Raw genomic sequence first — 14693 nt, forward strand, 5'->3', positions numbered from 1 at the left:
CCCAAGTTTGAAAAGGTTAAAGGCAGAGGAGTTGGTTGGGCCCATGCTGAACACAAAGGGCTTACTTCTGAGTAAAATAAATAACACCATTTTCAAACAAATCTAGTTGGGGTAACACTTTTTAGTCCTTTCTGGCTAAAAGTATTGATTTGATGTCCCTCACTGTGCCTCATCTGTTAAATCCTTTTCTGCTACACACCTAATGGGGCCCCTCTTCAGGTCCAGGGTTGGCCAGCTTGTTTAGTGGAAGGAACATTAGACTTGAGGTAGGGAGACCTGGAAGCTTACTGAGAGGGTTTCAGGCTAGTCCAGGGGTCTCTAAATTTTTTGACTGAAGAGCTGCATCAAATAGCAGGTACAGTGTCAAAGGCCAGAAAAACAAATTAAATAATAAAATTTAAATACTTTAGAGATGGAACTTAGATGAATTAATAAAGGAATGGGCTCAAATGCCCAGGATTTCTCCAAGCACCAACACAGCCTGAGATAAAGCACTGGCTCCCATTCCCCCTCCCCAGAAGCACAACTCCAGTTGTGTTTGATCAACTGGGCCAGGGGATCAGAGGCTGGCCATGGGCCGCATCTGGCCCCCAGGCCAGAGTTTGAAGACCCCTGGGCTAGTCACTCTCACGCTAATCTACCTGGTCACCTAGACCAGGGTTTAATCTACATGGTCACCTAGAGAATGTAGTGACAGGTGTAGTATATTCGAGAATGAAGCACCTAGTTACTCAATGCAATATCAGAAGTCCAAGAAGCCTGCTAAAGAACACTGAAAAAAACATTTTAAGTGCCAGAATTCATAGTAGTTCTATCCTCAGTTCTTATTATGGCTCCACCTCTCCACAACTGAACTAGCTCAAAGAGCCTTGAACATCTAATACTGCTGAATGTACCAGCTTGTTTTAAATGAAACAAATCTATTTGCCTGATCTGCACTTGCCTTTGTCTATAAAATAACCTATATAGTACTTAGCAGTCATTGTGGCTGTTTCCACAGCCAACTTTTCTACTCATGCGACTCAATGTCTTTACCAGACAGCTCTTTAAAAAAACACGCTATTCTATTGTGCCTTATGAGCAGAAATGTAGCAGATGTTTTTCCTAACATGGAACTCAACTAATGGCAAAAACGTACCCTTCTTAATTTCTGGATGTCATACTGTGGTTAAACAAATAGGAGCTCAGCCAGTTTTAAAAGTTGGCATCCCCCCTCCCAAAGTGGTTGATTGACCCTGCCTCCAGATAGCCCAGGCACTCAGGCATGAAAACCAATATTACATTATGTGAATGGAGTAGAAAAAAAAGAACATTTCCACAAGATAAAGATATAATGCAGCTGAGCTACACCGGACAGTGTACAACCACAAAAACTGTATATTGGCCAGCGTGATACAGTGGCATCAGGTAGATCTTGGTTCAAATTCTGGCTGGGCTGAGCTGAGCACATAAGTTAGAGGACTTATGTGAGAACAGTCACCATCTACACTATCCTGAACTCCTTGAAAGAAAGGTAGGATACAAATGTGGTAAATTAAATAATACAAACATAGGGTTCAGGCTAAACCTGATGTAGCCTCTGGGTTGTGAGCAAAGTATTGTGCTTCTAGGGAGTTTAGAAGTAATTGCATCCTTGGGCTGCAACCTGGCACACTCTTAACTATGTTACATTATATAAATTGGAACACTCTGGATAAGTTCTAGGCCTGCTGCATAAACACAAATGTGACATTTACCAAGTATCTTGACAAAACAAACTGCGGTCTTGAAAATTTTTAATGCCAAACCTCATTTTAAACATTGATACTTATGTTATCTAGAGCTTGACCCATGCCATACAATTTTAAATCATCCCCTCTTTATATCACGTGGGACACAGGGAGCATTCTTGTTTGCTGATTCAGCCTTGTCCATCCGCTTTTTGCTCAAGATGTGTTTTTCCCAGACATGCATCAGAAAGCTCAAACTGGGATCAGTTTTCATTGCTTGCCCAAGTTCTTCCATTAGGGATTTCTAATGAGATAAGAATACATCTCTTACTTCAACACTACTAATTAAAGTGAGCAGCTCTGGCTTTAGACTAAATGGGGGGAGACAGAGAGGAGGTAAGGCCTATATGTTTGAGTAAATTCTGCTGCTAGGTCTAGAAAGCAGTATCTGGAGCCATGTCCCAAAAGCTCCACCTAGTGTCCTATTTATTACTCATTTGAACAGGCATAAACCACAATTCCAAATGAGTTTCATTGACCCCTCTAGATATTGCAGCTAACCTTGACTGCTGCTTTCTGGTGATTTAGTAGGTTATTTAGAAGAAGAATTTGCCTAATTAAATTTCAGAAGTTTGCTGAAATCTATTCCTGGCTTTGGGCCTTCACTACTTTTACTTTTTCTATGCCACCATATAGTGGGAAATAAGAAAATGAATCCAAGGCATATTATGCCCTGAAAAAATCCCATAAAGTAACAGGTTACCTTTTTACCAAGCAATAGTAGGCAGATTGTCTCTAGGGAAATTGAACAATTACATGCTTGTGCTAGGGCAGCTGTTTTGTTTGATTTCAATGTGCTTTATACTCTATTAAAGTGAGATCGGTTGCCATAGTTTCAAAGTGAAATTGCTCTTAAAGCAGTGATTCAGCTATTCCAACAGTCTGTGCAATGTATATCTCTCCCCTTCCCCCAAACTCACACAGTATAGGAGATGCTTGAGTACCAGGTGAGAATGTGCTAGTTAAAAATAGGTCCAGGCAGTGAATAAATCTTTTATGAAGTTAAATCAGACAAAATGCAAGCACTAATTTCTACTGAATATAAGGGAGCGTGCACAAAGGCATGTTCATGTTGTTTGATGAATGATGAACTTCATCAGTGGCAAGTACCATGCCTAACAGGCCAATCCTATGCCAGACTGGGATGCTGGCCATAGTACTTTGTAACAGCAAAACTGAATTCCGCTGTCACAAGAGACGGTAGCACTCCCTGGACTTTGCCAGACCTCATTGCGCCCGCCAGAGCAGACAAGGCAGGGGCGGGGGGGGGGGGAGAATTGAGGTAGGGATGCTGTGGGAGGGGCTGAGCCAGACAGTGATGGCACACCCCAGATCCTATCCTCTTATTTTGCAGCTCCCCTGCTCCCTTTCTCTCCCTGGAATCACGCCAGCAACAGAGCAGGTCTGAAGAAACCCATTGCAGAATGGGAAACTCAAGGAGGCATACAGAGGGGTAAGGAAATTTAATCTCTCTCCCTCCCCCCCCCCCACTGGATACAGCATGCTCTTTTTTGATGTGGCTGCACCAGCTTGGGGGGGGGGGAGGAAAGGACTGGGTTGTAAGTGACTGACCAGAGATTCAACATTTGCATGTACGATGCTTTGCCATAGCCAACTGCAAGACATCATGCGACGAATCTACTGGAGGTTCTCCTATATGAGCCTCACGGGAACAAAATTATTTATCATACACTTTGGACATGCACTTCAATAGTGGTTGCACAGCACAGCTATCTGGGGGAAACCGAGTCTAAAGTATTAAGAAAGCAAATCATCCACTTGCCTGTGCCAAGGAGCCCTTGTTGTACAATATTTCCTTACAAACCACTCTACTGTTGTAGCATTCAACCATCACAGCTTCTTACACAATTGGTTACTTTCTGTTTTTCACCTGGTCTTAATCACAGAACACTGGAAAACTTTGCTATGAGTTCCTTTCAGATAGCCTTCTCCAAGCGCCTACCAAAGTAGTATCGATTTCTCTCCAGGCAGAACACTGTTCCCTACTGTGGAATCTGTGCTTATTTCCAAGTGTGGAAGCACTCAGCTGTGAACATTCTTCTTAGATCAGCCTTGTAAGGTGCCCAACTACCCATTTTTAATACATTTTTCCAGACTCAAATGTTAAGTGGTACTGAGAAAAAAAAATTGAAAAAATCCATAGCAAGCATACAGTTTATTTTAATTAGAAAAGTATTATGCCTCCACCAAATATGGCACAAGAACAGAATCAAGAGCCTTGGCTGTTAACCACATTTCTTCTTTTCGGCCTAATTTATAAGCTTGTGCAAGGTTTTTAAGCTGAATTCCTTAACAATGCCACCTCCTTTCTCAGATGTTAAAGGAAAGGGGCAGCAATCGGGAGCTGCTCTCAAGTACCCAATAAGGCAGGCTAAGTTTGCGTAGCATGTGCAGTTGGCCTTATGATGTGGTACCAATCATTTAGAAAGCGTCTATGCATCTGAATGAACACTAGAGTGAAACTAGGAGAAAGTTACTTCATAAGTAACATCTCCATAAGATGTCTGCTTATGCATGAAATCTTAGTGCATCCACACCCAGATTCAGCAGAGCATAAAAGACTCTCCTAATGCAGAAGGAGTGGGAAAATGCTAGAAAAAGAAATGGTACAAGGTTTCAGCATTTTACCCTCTTTGGAGAAAAGTGGAATGCTAATCGGAATCATAGGATGAGAGACATTAGGACACTTGAATAAGAACTCTATGCCTAGAGTTGCCACCACGGACATTTTGACCAAAGCAACATGCAAAATTTGAGGGAGGGGCTGGGGTGCCCCTCAGACAGAACCAGCTGAGGAGTTAAGAGGGAAGCCATAAAAGTTTCAAGATGGCCAACAATATATCTCAGAATCAAGTCTCAAATCCCAGTTTATGTGGGATTATTATCTTATTATCCCAAACAATTTCTTAGATTCCTGATTTCTAAATGGCAGTGAATCATGGTCCAAGTTTAAAAAGAACAGTGGTGAAAAGGCTTAGTGTTTCAGTCCTTTGAGGCAGGTTGGCTAATGTGTGACTTAACCCAGAAAAAACCACTTCAAATCAAGAGAATTTTCAGGGGATTAAGTAACTTCTAGTTAATACAGAACAATACTGCAAAAGATGGCTAAGAGATATGATGCAATAAGAATATTAGAATGGAGCAAGGGGGAAGCTTTACTGAGGTACATTCTTGAACTTTGAAGGCAATCTAATGCATCTTTAAGACAAAGATTATTGTCTCTTTTTCACTTTATTAAAAAACTACACTGTATGGTGCAATAAACATTTGATCAAACACGCAGCAATGACAATGGATACATTTCCAACTATGGCACTGAGGGAACATCTCACTACCACCACTGAATTTTCAACCCATGATTCTCATGTCAAGTGTACATCATCTCTGCCATGTGGGACATCTTTTTGGGAATATACAAGTAATACTCCATGTATCCTGAAAGATCTTCAATAGTCACATCATCCACAAAGACTCGAGCTTGCTCAGAACAAGACCGGGCAGAGCCGGAAGAACTCGTACCAGAGGGCGATCTGTTGGGCAGTGACTGTGAGCGCACTTCCAAGACAGCCTTTTCACATTCTGACAGGACACTCCGCAAGCCAGAGAAGGAGTATGCTTCTATTGCTTGCCATGGTTTGCACTGGCATTCCTTGTCCACACAAGAGCACTGCTTCCCAAAACTCAGCTTTGATAATGACTGGAAATCTGAAGGTTGGCTGAGATCGTGGGTGATTTCAAAGGCCAAAGAAAAAGCAGGACAACTCTTTCCCAAATTCTCTGAAGGCTGCTCACTTGTGCAAGTGTTCTGGTGTTCCGCTCTGGCTCTCCTGCAGTTACTGCTATCAAAGAGGGGGCATCTCTTTCCTCCCACGTATGGCTCTTCTGTAACTACAGGGTCTGGGCTGACTTTATTCTTGGAAGCATCCATCTGGTTTTTGTGTTTCAGCTGGCTACTTGAAGAAGAGGCCTTCATGCTGCAGTATGTAAACTTGGGGGGGTGCAGGACTGGAGATTTGGAACGCCTGCGGCGCTGTGGCCTCATTGCCCCCCTCAAGGGTTTTCTTGCACACCTGTATAAAGAGTAGCAACATTTGAGCAGAAACAGATTCTGGAACAAATTACGTTTCAGAACACGGTAGTGATGACTGTCCTAAAATGATTTGCTATAATTCTGGGGATGCAATGACTGCACTACATGCCTTTCAGGGAAAAAAAAAAATAGAAAAGACAGCACCCACAAGCAGTACTTTATGTGATGCAATTGTAACCTTGCCAGAAAGACCTATTATAATTAGCCATAAACTGAAATTAATACAAGCCACGGAGTTTCTCCAACAAATGCATGCCAAGACAAGATGTGAGAAGACAGAACAAGGTACAAGAGGGGAAAAAAGAACAAGAGCATTCATTTTTACTGATACAACATATTGGTTAAGAATCCATAGTACTGATGATCAAGGATCAATTTAACTCAAATAAGAGGTAGTGAACATACAATGACTAATGAGTCTTACCCATGCCAGGTCTCTCTTGAACAGACAGTTTGGTGCCTGCCTCCATCAACAGCTGCTCTGACTGGAGCTCTTAGTCCTGTTCCTTCACATACAGATGTTGCAGATCTGAATTAAGGGTCAAATAACATCTTAAGATTCTACTCCAAAACAAAGTTTCCACAGGCAAATTTACATGTGCACACTTGCAAATATCCTTTAAGTGTCTAAATTCCAAGGAAATTGGAAATGAATTTCTATTATATTGGCCAGGGCTTGAGAATCCAGGTTGCCATGACAACTAAAGATTCTGTCACAGCACCTAAGAAATGACAAGGTCCCCCCCCCCAAAATCAGGAGAAAAGCTGTAACTGGGCAGGAAGACTAGCAGAAGAGCAAGAAGGTGGGCCACCAACTGAGAAGCAGTACTGGGTGGGCTCTCTTCAAATGGAATGGGAGGGAACTGGGATTGAACAGGAGGAATCCAGTTTCAAATATGTCCTCAGTCATGAAGTATACAGGATGTACAGTTTGGCAAGAGAGCCAAACTCAGTTCAGAACAGTGAAATAAGCGAACAAACATTTTGGAGAAGAGAAAAAATAACAGAAAACAGATCTGTATCTTAACTTTCTTGTCTGTGAATGGAAGGAACTTGCAAGTGTGTGGAGAGGGGGGCAATTCCTCATAAACCCAGAGCCCTCTGTACCCCATAGAACTCCCCTCTGAAGAGTCCCCCAGCCCAGAGAACTACTGAGTCAAGAAAGGGATGGGGAAGTTTGCTTTTAGCTCTGGGTTATATCCTAAGGGAAACATATAGAAGCTGTGGCCACAGAACTCATGTTCTAGAAGCCTGGAGTAAGTTAAAGCAATTAGGTTATTTATTTTTCACATTTTTATACCACAGTTCTGCTAAGGAGCTCAGGGTGGTGTACATGGTTCCTTCCCTCTTTTTGTTCTCACAACAACCCTGTGAGGTAGGTGAGGCTAAGAGACAGTGACTGAGCCAAGGTTACCCAGGAAGCTTCGTGGCTGAGCAGGGATCTGAAGCTGACTCTTTCAGGTTGAAGTCCAACTTCCAAACTATGGGATGGTACTATGGAATGGTACTGATAACAGGTTAAGGACACTTGGTATGATTTGAATCACTGCTAATTTTATGGGTTTAGTTTAAAATTCATGGTTTTCTAGATATAGAATAATGTTTGCAAAGTCCCTTGAGCATTTTAAAAAAGTGAAATACAGTGAAAATTGATGAAAGGATGTCATTGTTTTGTGCATTCCTCTCTTAACTTTTTGGTTTCATCTCATCATTTCTCCCCCCCCCCCCACACTGTACATTATACACAATTCTTCCGATTTTAAATATTAAATACTGACCCACAAAAAAAGTCATGGAGTAAAAACACGTCATTTAAAGCAAAGAGGCATTTTCTTCATGCTTCTGCACCCAGATCCAAGAAGTTCTACGCATGGAAACATATTTTCACACAAACATCACTTGTTGCAACAAAAATCTGGGGTAAATCAGGTGCACATCTAGATGTGAGCTATCTAAACTTCACTCTTTTCAAAGGGATGTGCATCCATGTTCTGGGTGCCCATCTTACAAAAGGCAGTGCAGTATGGATACACAGGTGGGGCCTCGGTATCCACAGGGCATTAGTTCTCGGACACCCCCCCCCATGAAAACCAAAAATTGGGGATAATCAAATCTGAGTTTTTCAGCCCCATGAGCCCACCGAAGGGAACCAGAGCTGTGCTCTGGTCCCCTCAGAGAGCTTCCCGAAGCCTGCAGAGGCAGCGCATGTATGCCCACTACCTCTGCAGGGTCCAGGATGGCCGTTTCGTGGTGGGTGGGGAGGGCAAGCTACTTATGGTTTCCCAAAAAGCCCAAATTCTCCAAGCCCAAATTCCACACTGATGCAGCTTTTTAAACTGCAAGCGATTGGTGGGCTTGGGAGTACACACTCTCTAGTTTGTCCCATTATAACTGTCTACATCCAGTAGGGTGTATCTGACAACCAGTGTTTCCTGTCACATATAATTGGCAAACTTTGGGGTAGCAGAGCTCTGAGCAGCACAGAGTACAGCTGCAAGGTGTGCAGCTGAGTATCTGGGGGGGAACACTGCCTATGACCCTATGTTAGGACATAGCAAGCACGCATGCACGCACGCAGCTATTGGTCTTGGTGGTTTGGTTTTTGTGGAGAGGGAGTGGAGCTGAAGGGTTTTTCTTTTTAAATATATAAAAAACAGCCACTAATTAACAAAAATGTTCCCACAAAAGACTTCAAGGGAATGCACATACCTGCTGCATGGGCCACTTCTGGCACCCTGCTCAACCAACAATGCACACACCCCCTACTTTACTAAAAGGAAAGATACATTAAGACAGGGCCTCCTCATGACTTCACAGCTAGAGGTATTTGTTTCTGGTGAATGAGATAGAATTACAGCCTAAGTCTTACTAAACACAATGGGTTACTTCAGAGTAAAAGAAATAACACCGTTTTCAAGCATCTCTAGCATGTCATTAAAATCAAGGAAACAGAAAACAGATAATAAAAACTGTGCCACCAGGACACCTGCTCAAGTCAACAGTAAAGAGATCAGAACTGTGTGTTTGCATTCAAAGGTACATAAAAATAAACAGCGAATGCCTTTCTTCATAGCTAGTCCCAAGTTAACAGAAAGGAAGAAATGTTAAAAAGCACCATCTTAAAGGTCAATAAACAATCCAAAATTTAATACGGCCACTGACACCTTACCTAGCTGGATCCACTCTCAACTTTTTGAAAGCTGTTTGCAGACTTTCTTCATCTCCTTCTTTAGCTTCTGATTCCATTGATGGACTATTAAAATATTACTGGGCCTGCCATATAATAAATACTAGGGAAAGAGAACAAATTGCATTGAGATTCTGAATGGAAAATATACAGTATTGTCTTCAGTGAAATTCTACACAACTGCAATGGAATTTATTGTTTCATTCATCTTGCATCAAAAACATCCCATTGTTATTGTTTATATTACGCACAGCTCAGACATACTGACTCATGTTGACACTGCAAGTGGAAAAATGTCCGTTCAAGACTGGATTCTAGCTTAACTGGCAAAGGGGACCCAGGTTCAATGTCTACCCGTGTCACCCTGGACATAAATTATCTACATTACTTCAAAAGCTTTTGCCAAATAGGTTAGTTTCCATATGAAAGTGGTGAGTTCCAAAAAACATGAGTGTACGGTATGTGGATATTAAGTAGTTTGCCCCTTCACTTAAAGCCAAAGATGCTTTATTTTGTAAATGCAGCACTACATGAGCTAAAAGCAACGGACAATATGGCACTTACTGGCAGCATACCTCTCTCTTTTTTCCAAGCCAATCCCAAGCCACAAAATTAATTGCAGTAGCAAAGAGAGCTATGTGATAATAAAATATTGATCACAAAGCCAATAGATGATGTCAGCTACTAAATACTGGAACTGAAAAAACTGCAGATATGCCAAGATTTGGTGGTGGGATCCAGCAATTGAACATTGTTTCCTAGTATTGAGTGTTTATGGTCTTTTCCTCCTTATGTAGAAAGGGTTCTACTTAGACCTGGGGGAAAAAAATCACTGGAATGTGCTAATCAAAACACAAAACTCTTTCTTAAATTGTGTTGATACTGACATTTAGGACACCATGGTCCAACTCTGATGTTTCAGACTCATTCACAGGCACAACAACATGTGCTTGCATGGGTGTTTCCCTGTATTAACTGTGCAGATGCCATCCCCAGCTAAGTCCAAAATACAGGCACAAAATGTACTTTGGGTGTGATTGTTTCAATTTGGAATGGCTCCATATGACTGTCATACACGACAACAATGGAGACATCACAGGATTCAGAGCCTGCTTATGTCATATTAAAGACGTGGACTTGGTAGAGAACAAAGCTCACTTGATCAGGAGGCTCTGGCAAAGTACTCTGAAATACAACTATGCAAGAGACACCCACAGAATGCTCTTGCAACCAGTTTGCACAGTGAAGACCCACACACCACTACATCAAAATTCGTGCTTAGTTTTTGAAGTGATTGAAAAGCATACAGACATTTATGACTAAATTAGGGAGCACTTTCATCTACAAAATTAAGCTATACCTGTATTTTAAAGTTAAACGAAATTGCTGAAGATAAATTAGACAACGTTTATCATCTTAACGTTTGCCTTCTCCACCTTATTTTTATTCCAAGTTCTCTAGGTAGGGATCATACTATATATTGGTTAGCTATACAGTACCCAGCAACCAACTGGTCCTAAATATATATATTAACACAAAGCAGAAGCAGATAACACACCTACTATAAAGCCAGGAATATGACATTCCCCAAAACAAGTTTAATTATTTTATATCTCAGCCTTCCGTCTGAGCATCAGGGAGTCCAGGAGAGCTTGCAGCCATACATTAAAATACAATTCCATAAAAAACAAATCACAATAAAATACAATACAATATAAAAGCAGCATAAATAAAGCATTAAAGTCTGCAACACACACCAGGAAAGCATATTACTAACCAAACAAAAAAGTGCTCCCCACTCCCATGTGCCACTGAAACTGCTCTCACAAAAATTACCAATGATCTTCTCACTGCCAGATACTGTCCTCAGGCTTCTTGATCTCTCTGCTGGGTTGCATACAGATGATCACAATCTCTTAGGCTGCAACCCTAATAAAATTTCCAGCACTGACATAAGGGCAATGCAACTCCGAGGTAAGGGAACAAACATTACCTTACCTTGAGGAGGCCTCCATGACTGCCCCCCAACTGCAGGATGCAGCACATGCCCCACTGGCACAGCTATGCCAGTACTAGAAAGTTGGTTAGGATTGTGCCCTTACTTACTGTAATTCCGTTTATGCCATCATCAAACATTCTGTTGCCAAATTTACTTACCTCTCTTCCTGCTATGATCACATCATTCCCCTCCTTAAATACCTGGCACTGACTTCCTGTGCCAGGAAGATTCAGCTCCATGTACTTGCCTGTAACACTCCTCATAGCCTCGTCCTTCCTTATTTCTCTGCTCTTCTATCCCATGGCACTCTTGCCTGTGACCTTTTCTCCTCCAGCTCCTCTATCTTCAGGTCTCCTACTCCCTTAAACAGCTCCACCCCTTCTTCCTTACTGTCCCTTATGCCTGAACTCTCTCTCTGATCACCTAAGAAATGTCTATTTTCTTCAAATGCCTCCTCAAAATACACTTCTTCTGTAAGATCTTTGGAACTACCCCCGACTCCCTCCTATCTCACTCTATCCCTCTATCTAGTTCAAGCATAACATATATGCTTGAAATAGTTCACACATAAATATACATGGCTCAAGACATCTCTTACAAGAGCCCCCTAGTGTTCCAACCAACCTTAGAGACGAGTGGACAAACTGGACTCTCTCTTACCTTGCCCTCAATCTCACAGAAGGATGGATCATTACAAAAATTCACTCTCACTGACTACTTCTTCAACAGCCTCCAAGGACAATGGTGTTTTCTTATATTTAGCAGGAGAGCAACTGTCCCTCTTCAACCCAGCACAGAGTTTTTTTTCCCAATAGCTGTCTTTTCTACACTTTCTAGACCAGCAGGAAACACAATTTTCTTCCTTAAGGAGAGTGGTGGTGATGGCACTTTCAGATTTGTGCCGCTGCCACTGACTATGTAAAAAGGGGGGGGAGTTTAAAAAAGGGGGTTTGGGAGTTTAACTTGTCTGTGGGGGCAGCCAGAGACACTGCAGAACCTGGATTCTTGCTGCTACTGCTGATAAGTAAGGCCCAAAACTTCTTTTTTTACTTAGTTGGTAGAAGCAACACAAACCCAGAAGTGCCATCGTCACCAACACTGCAGAGTTCCCCCCCCCCCCGGCCAAATAATGGCCCCACAAAAAAACTCAGTGGTTCTCTTAGCTTCAGAAAACAGTTGGGAATCACAGTTTTAGACTGTGAGCCCTTTGGGGACAGGGAACAATTTGTTGATTTGTTTTGCTGTGTAAACCACTTTATTGAACAGCAGTATATATTTTTAATAATAATGAACAATTGTTAGCATTGTCCTTTACTGTATGCGTATGCTTGGAGGCATCGCCTTTTTAGCTGCCTTTTCTAGATGCCCCAGTGAAACAGTCTTCTGGTTTCTCCAGTTCTTTTGGTGAATAAAATTTATACCTGTAGCAGTTCTGTCCAGCAGGATCATGATGGACTTCATAAGTGACAATAGCGTTTCCTTCCTACCTCTGTGCAAGCCTAGGCTTCTATATGGAACTACTGCAAAATCTGTATCTGTGAACTTCAGCACAACATTTGAGCTATGCGGTGACGTTGGGACGACAGTTGTACCCCATCTTAAACAGTTACACTGATCTGTACATGCGATTGGTTTCTGAATTGGGTTGTACTGCAGTAAGACCATCACTTGTGGATTAGCCCCACTGCATCCTCCACAATTCTCCACCACATGTTTTTCTTTACACCATCTCCTGGACCAAGAAATACAACTTTTGACAATATATCTCCTCAAAGAGAACAGTGCTGAGCAAACTGCGCTTATGCATTAAAAACAAACACCTATTTCACCTAAGAAACGTTACTTCCCTCCATCACTTCAGAGCCACCTAGAAGAGGTTTTTACCTACAGACACCCATAAATCTAACGGTAGCAAAAACCTTGTGGTAGTATAAATACTTTTGTTTAAAGTATTAAGTGGAAGTCTAACTTTGCAATCCTAACATATGCATGCACAGGTAGAAGGGAGTAAACACATAGGAAGAGTCCCAATGAATCAGGTCAAAGGCCCATCTAGTATAAAGTATCAGGCTGTAGATAAGAACCTAGAAAGAGAGTTCTTTCTTTACTAGGTACAACAGAATAGAAGACCATGGCAACATTTGGCCAGAATACTGAGAGACCTAAGGGTTCAACAGTTAAACACAAACAGGTTATGCAGAGCATTCCCCTACAATAAGGGGGGGGGGAGAACAACCCATGCCACCTTCAATTCAGTTTTTATGCCTTGATGGAAAAAAAATTGTTCCTCATTCCAAATCTGGAATTCTGTTGATGTCTGAACGCGAAAGAAGAACATAAGAAGAGCCAGGCTGGATCAGGCCAAAGAGGGCCCATCTAGTCCAGCTTCCTGCATCTCACAGTGGCCCACCAGGTGCCTCAGGGAGCTCATAAGACAACAAGAGACCTGCATCCTGAAGCCCTCTCCTGTACCTGGCATTCTGAGGTAGTCCACCTCTAAAATCAGGAGGCTGCACATACCCATCATGGGTTGTACCCTGTGATGAACTTTTCCTCCAGAAATCTGTCCCATTCCCTTTTAAAGGTATCTAGGCCAGACACCATCCTCACATCCAGTGGCAAGGAGTTCCACAGACCATGACACTCTGGGTAAAGGAATGTTTTGTCTGTTCCAAGTCCCTGATTGTTCCATCATCGCATCCTGTGACAGGGAGTTCCAAAGACCATGACACTCTGGGTAAAGAAATGTTTCATCTGTTCCAAGTCCCTGACTGTTCCATCATCGCATCCTGTGGCAGGGAGTTCCACTGACCATGACACTCTAGGTAAAGAAATGTTTTGTGTGATCCAAGTCCCCAATAGAGCCACTGCCCCATCCTCTAAATGGGGCCATCTCCACCTTAATCTGTCCACCTGGGAGTGAAACCCCCCATCAGAGTTCCCACTCAGGCAAGGCACTATCCCCACATCCAGTGGCAAGGAGTTCCAGAGACCATGACACTCTGGCTAAAGAAATATTTTCTTTTGTCTGTTCCACAGCCCCTCCTCTAAATGGGGACCTCTCCACCTTAATCTAGAAATCTGTCCACCTAGGAGTGAACCCCCCCATCAGAGCTCCCACTCAGGCCAGATGCCATCACCGCATCCTGTGGCAGGGAGTTCCACAGACCATGACACTCTGGCTAAAGAAATGTTTTGCCTGGTCCAAGTCCCTGATGGAGCCACAGCCCCTCCCTCTAAATGGGGCCCTCCCCCCTTAACCTGTCCACCTGGGAGGGAACCCCCATCAGAGCTCCACAGAGACCAGAAGTCACCCCCACGTCCAGTGGCAGGGCGTTCCACAGGCTCCGGGATCAAGCGGGGGGCATCACCATCTCTTCCTCCCTGCCTGCCCCCTGCTCACCCAGGGGCCCCCCTGCCTGGAGACGACGCCCGCAAAGCGGCCCGCGCTCCCTGGAAGGGCCGCAGCCCCGCCTCACCCGCAGACCGCGGCTCCGCCCGAGAGACCAGCCAGCGAACCCTCCGCCGCCCTCACAAAAATACACAACTCACCGCCGAAGTCGGAGACAGCGAGAGCAACCACCGGAAGTGAGAGGCCACCGGAAGTGACGACTTCACCAGCGCACG

At 43.1% G+C, this 14693-nt stretch overlaps 1 protein-coding gene across 2 annotated transcripts; it reads right to left on the bottom strand.

Annotated features, from left to right (window-relative positions):
* Positions 1 to 3926: 3926 nt before the first annotated feature.
* LOC136648197 (oxidative stress-responsive serine-rich protein 1-like) lies at positions 3927 to 14663 on the bottom strand. Of its 2 annotated transcripts, none has more exons than XM_066624256.1 (4): positions 14619 to 14663; positions 9050 to 9170; positions 6305 to 6409; positions 3927 to 5860 (listed from the first exon to the last, which is right to left on the bottom strand). In XM_066624256.1, the coding sequence occupies exons 2-4, from the start codon at positions 9124 to 9126 to the stop codon at positions 5158 to 5160; spliced, it is 885 nt and encodes a 294-aa protein (XP_066480353.1). In that variant the 5' UTR covers positions 9127 to 9170; positions 14619 to 14663; the 3' UTR covers positions 3927 to 5157. The 2 variants fall into 2 exon arrangements, with proteins under 2 accessions (XP_066480353.1, XP_066480354.1); XM_066624257.1 differs by lacking the exon at positions 14619 to 14663 and adding an exon at positions 14546 to 14609.
* Between the last annotated feature and the right edge of the window lie 30 nt (positions 14664 to 14693).

This window comes from Tiliqua scincoides, chromosome 4, assembly GCF_035046505.1.
Source record: "Tiliqua scincoides isolate rTilSci1 chromosome 4, rTilSci1.hap2, whole genome shotgun sequence".
Classification (NCBI taxonomy): domain Eukaryota; kingdom Metazoa; phylum Chordata; class Lepidosauria; order Squamata; family Scincidae; genus Tiliqua; species Tiliqua scincoides.

Excerpts from the sequence above, each read along its gene's own strand:
- LOC136648197 (XM_066624256.1), bottom strand. The coding sequence starts at position 9,126 with ATGGAATCAGAAGCTAAAGAAGGAGATGAAGAAAGTCTGCAAACAGCT. Across the intron at positions 6,410-9,049 it reads TTGAGAGTGGATCCAGCTAG|ATCTGCAACATCTGTATGTG; the intron begins GTAAGGTGTCAG and ends CCCTTAATTCAG. Across the intron at positions 5,861-6,304 it reads TCAAGAGAGACCTGGCATGG|GTGTGCAAGAAAACCCTTGA; the intron begins GTAAGACTCATT and ends CTCTTTATACAG.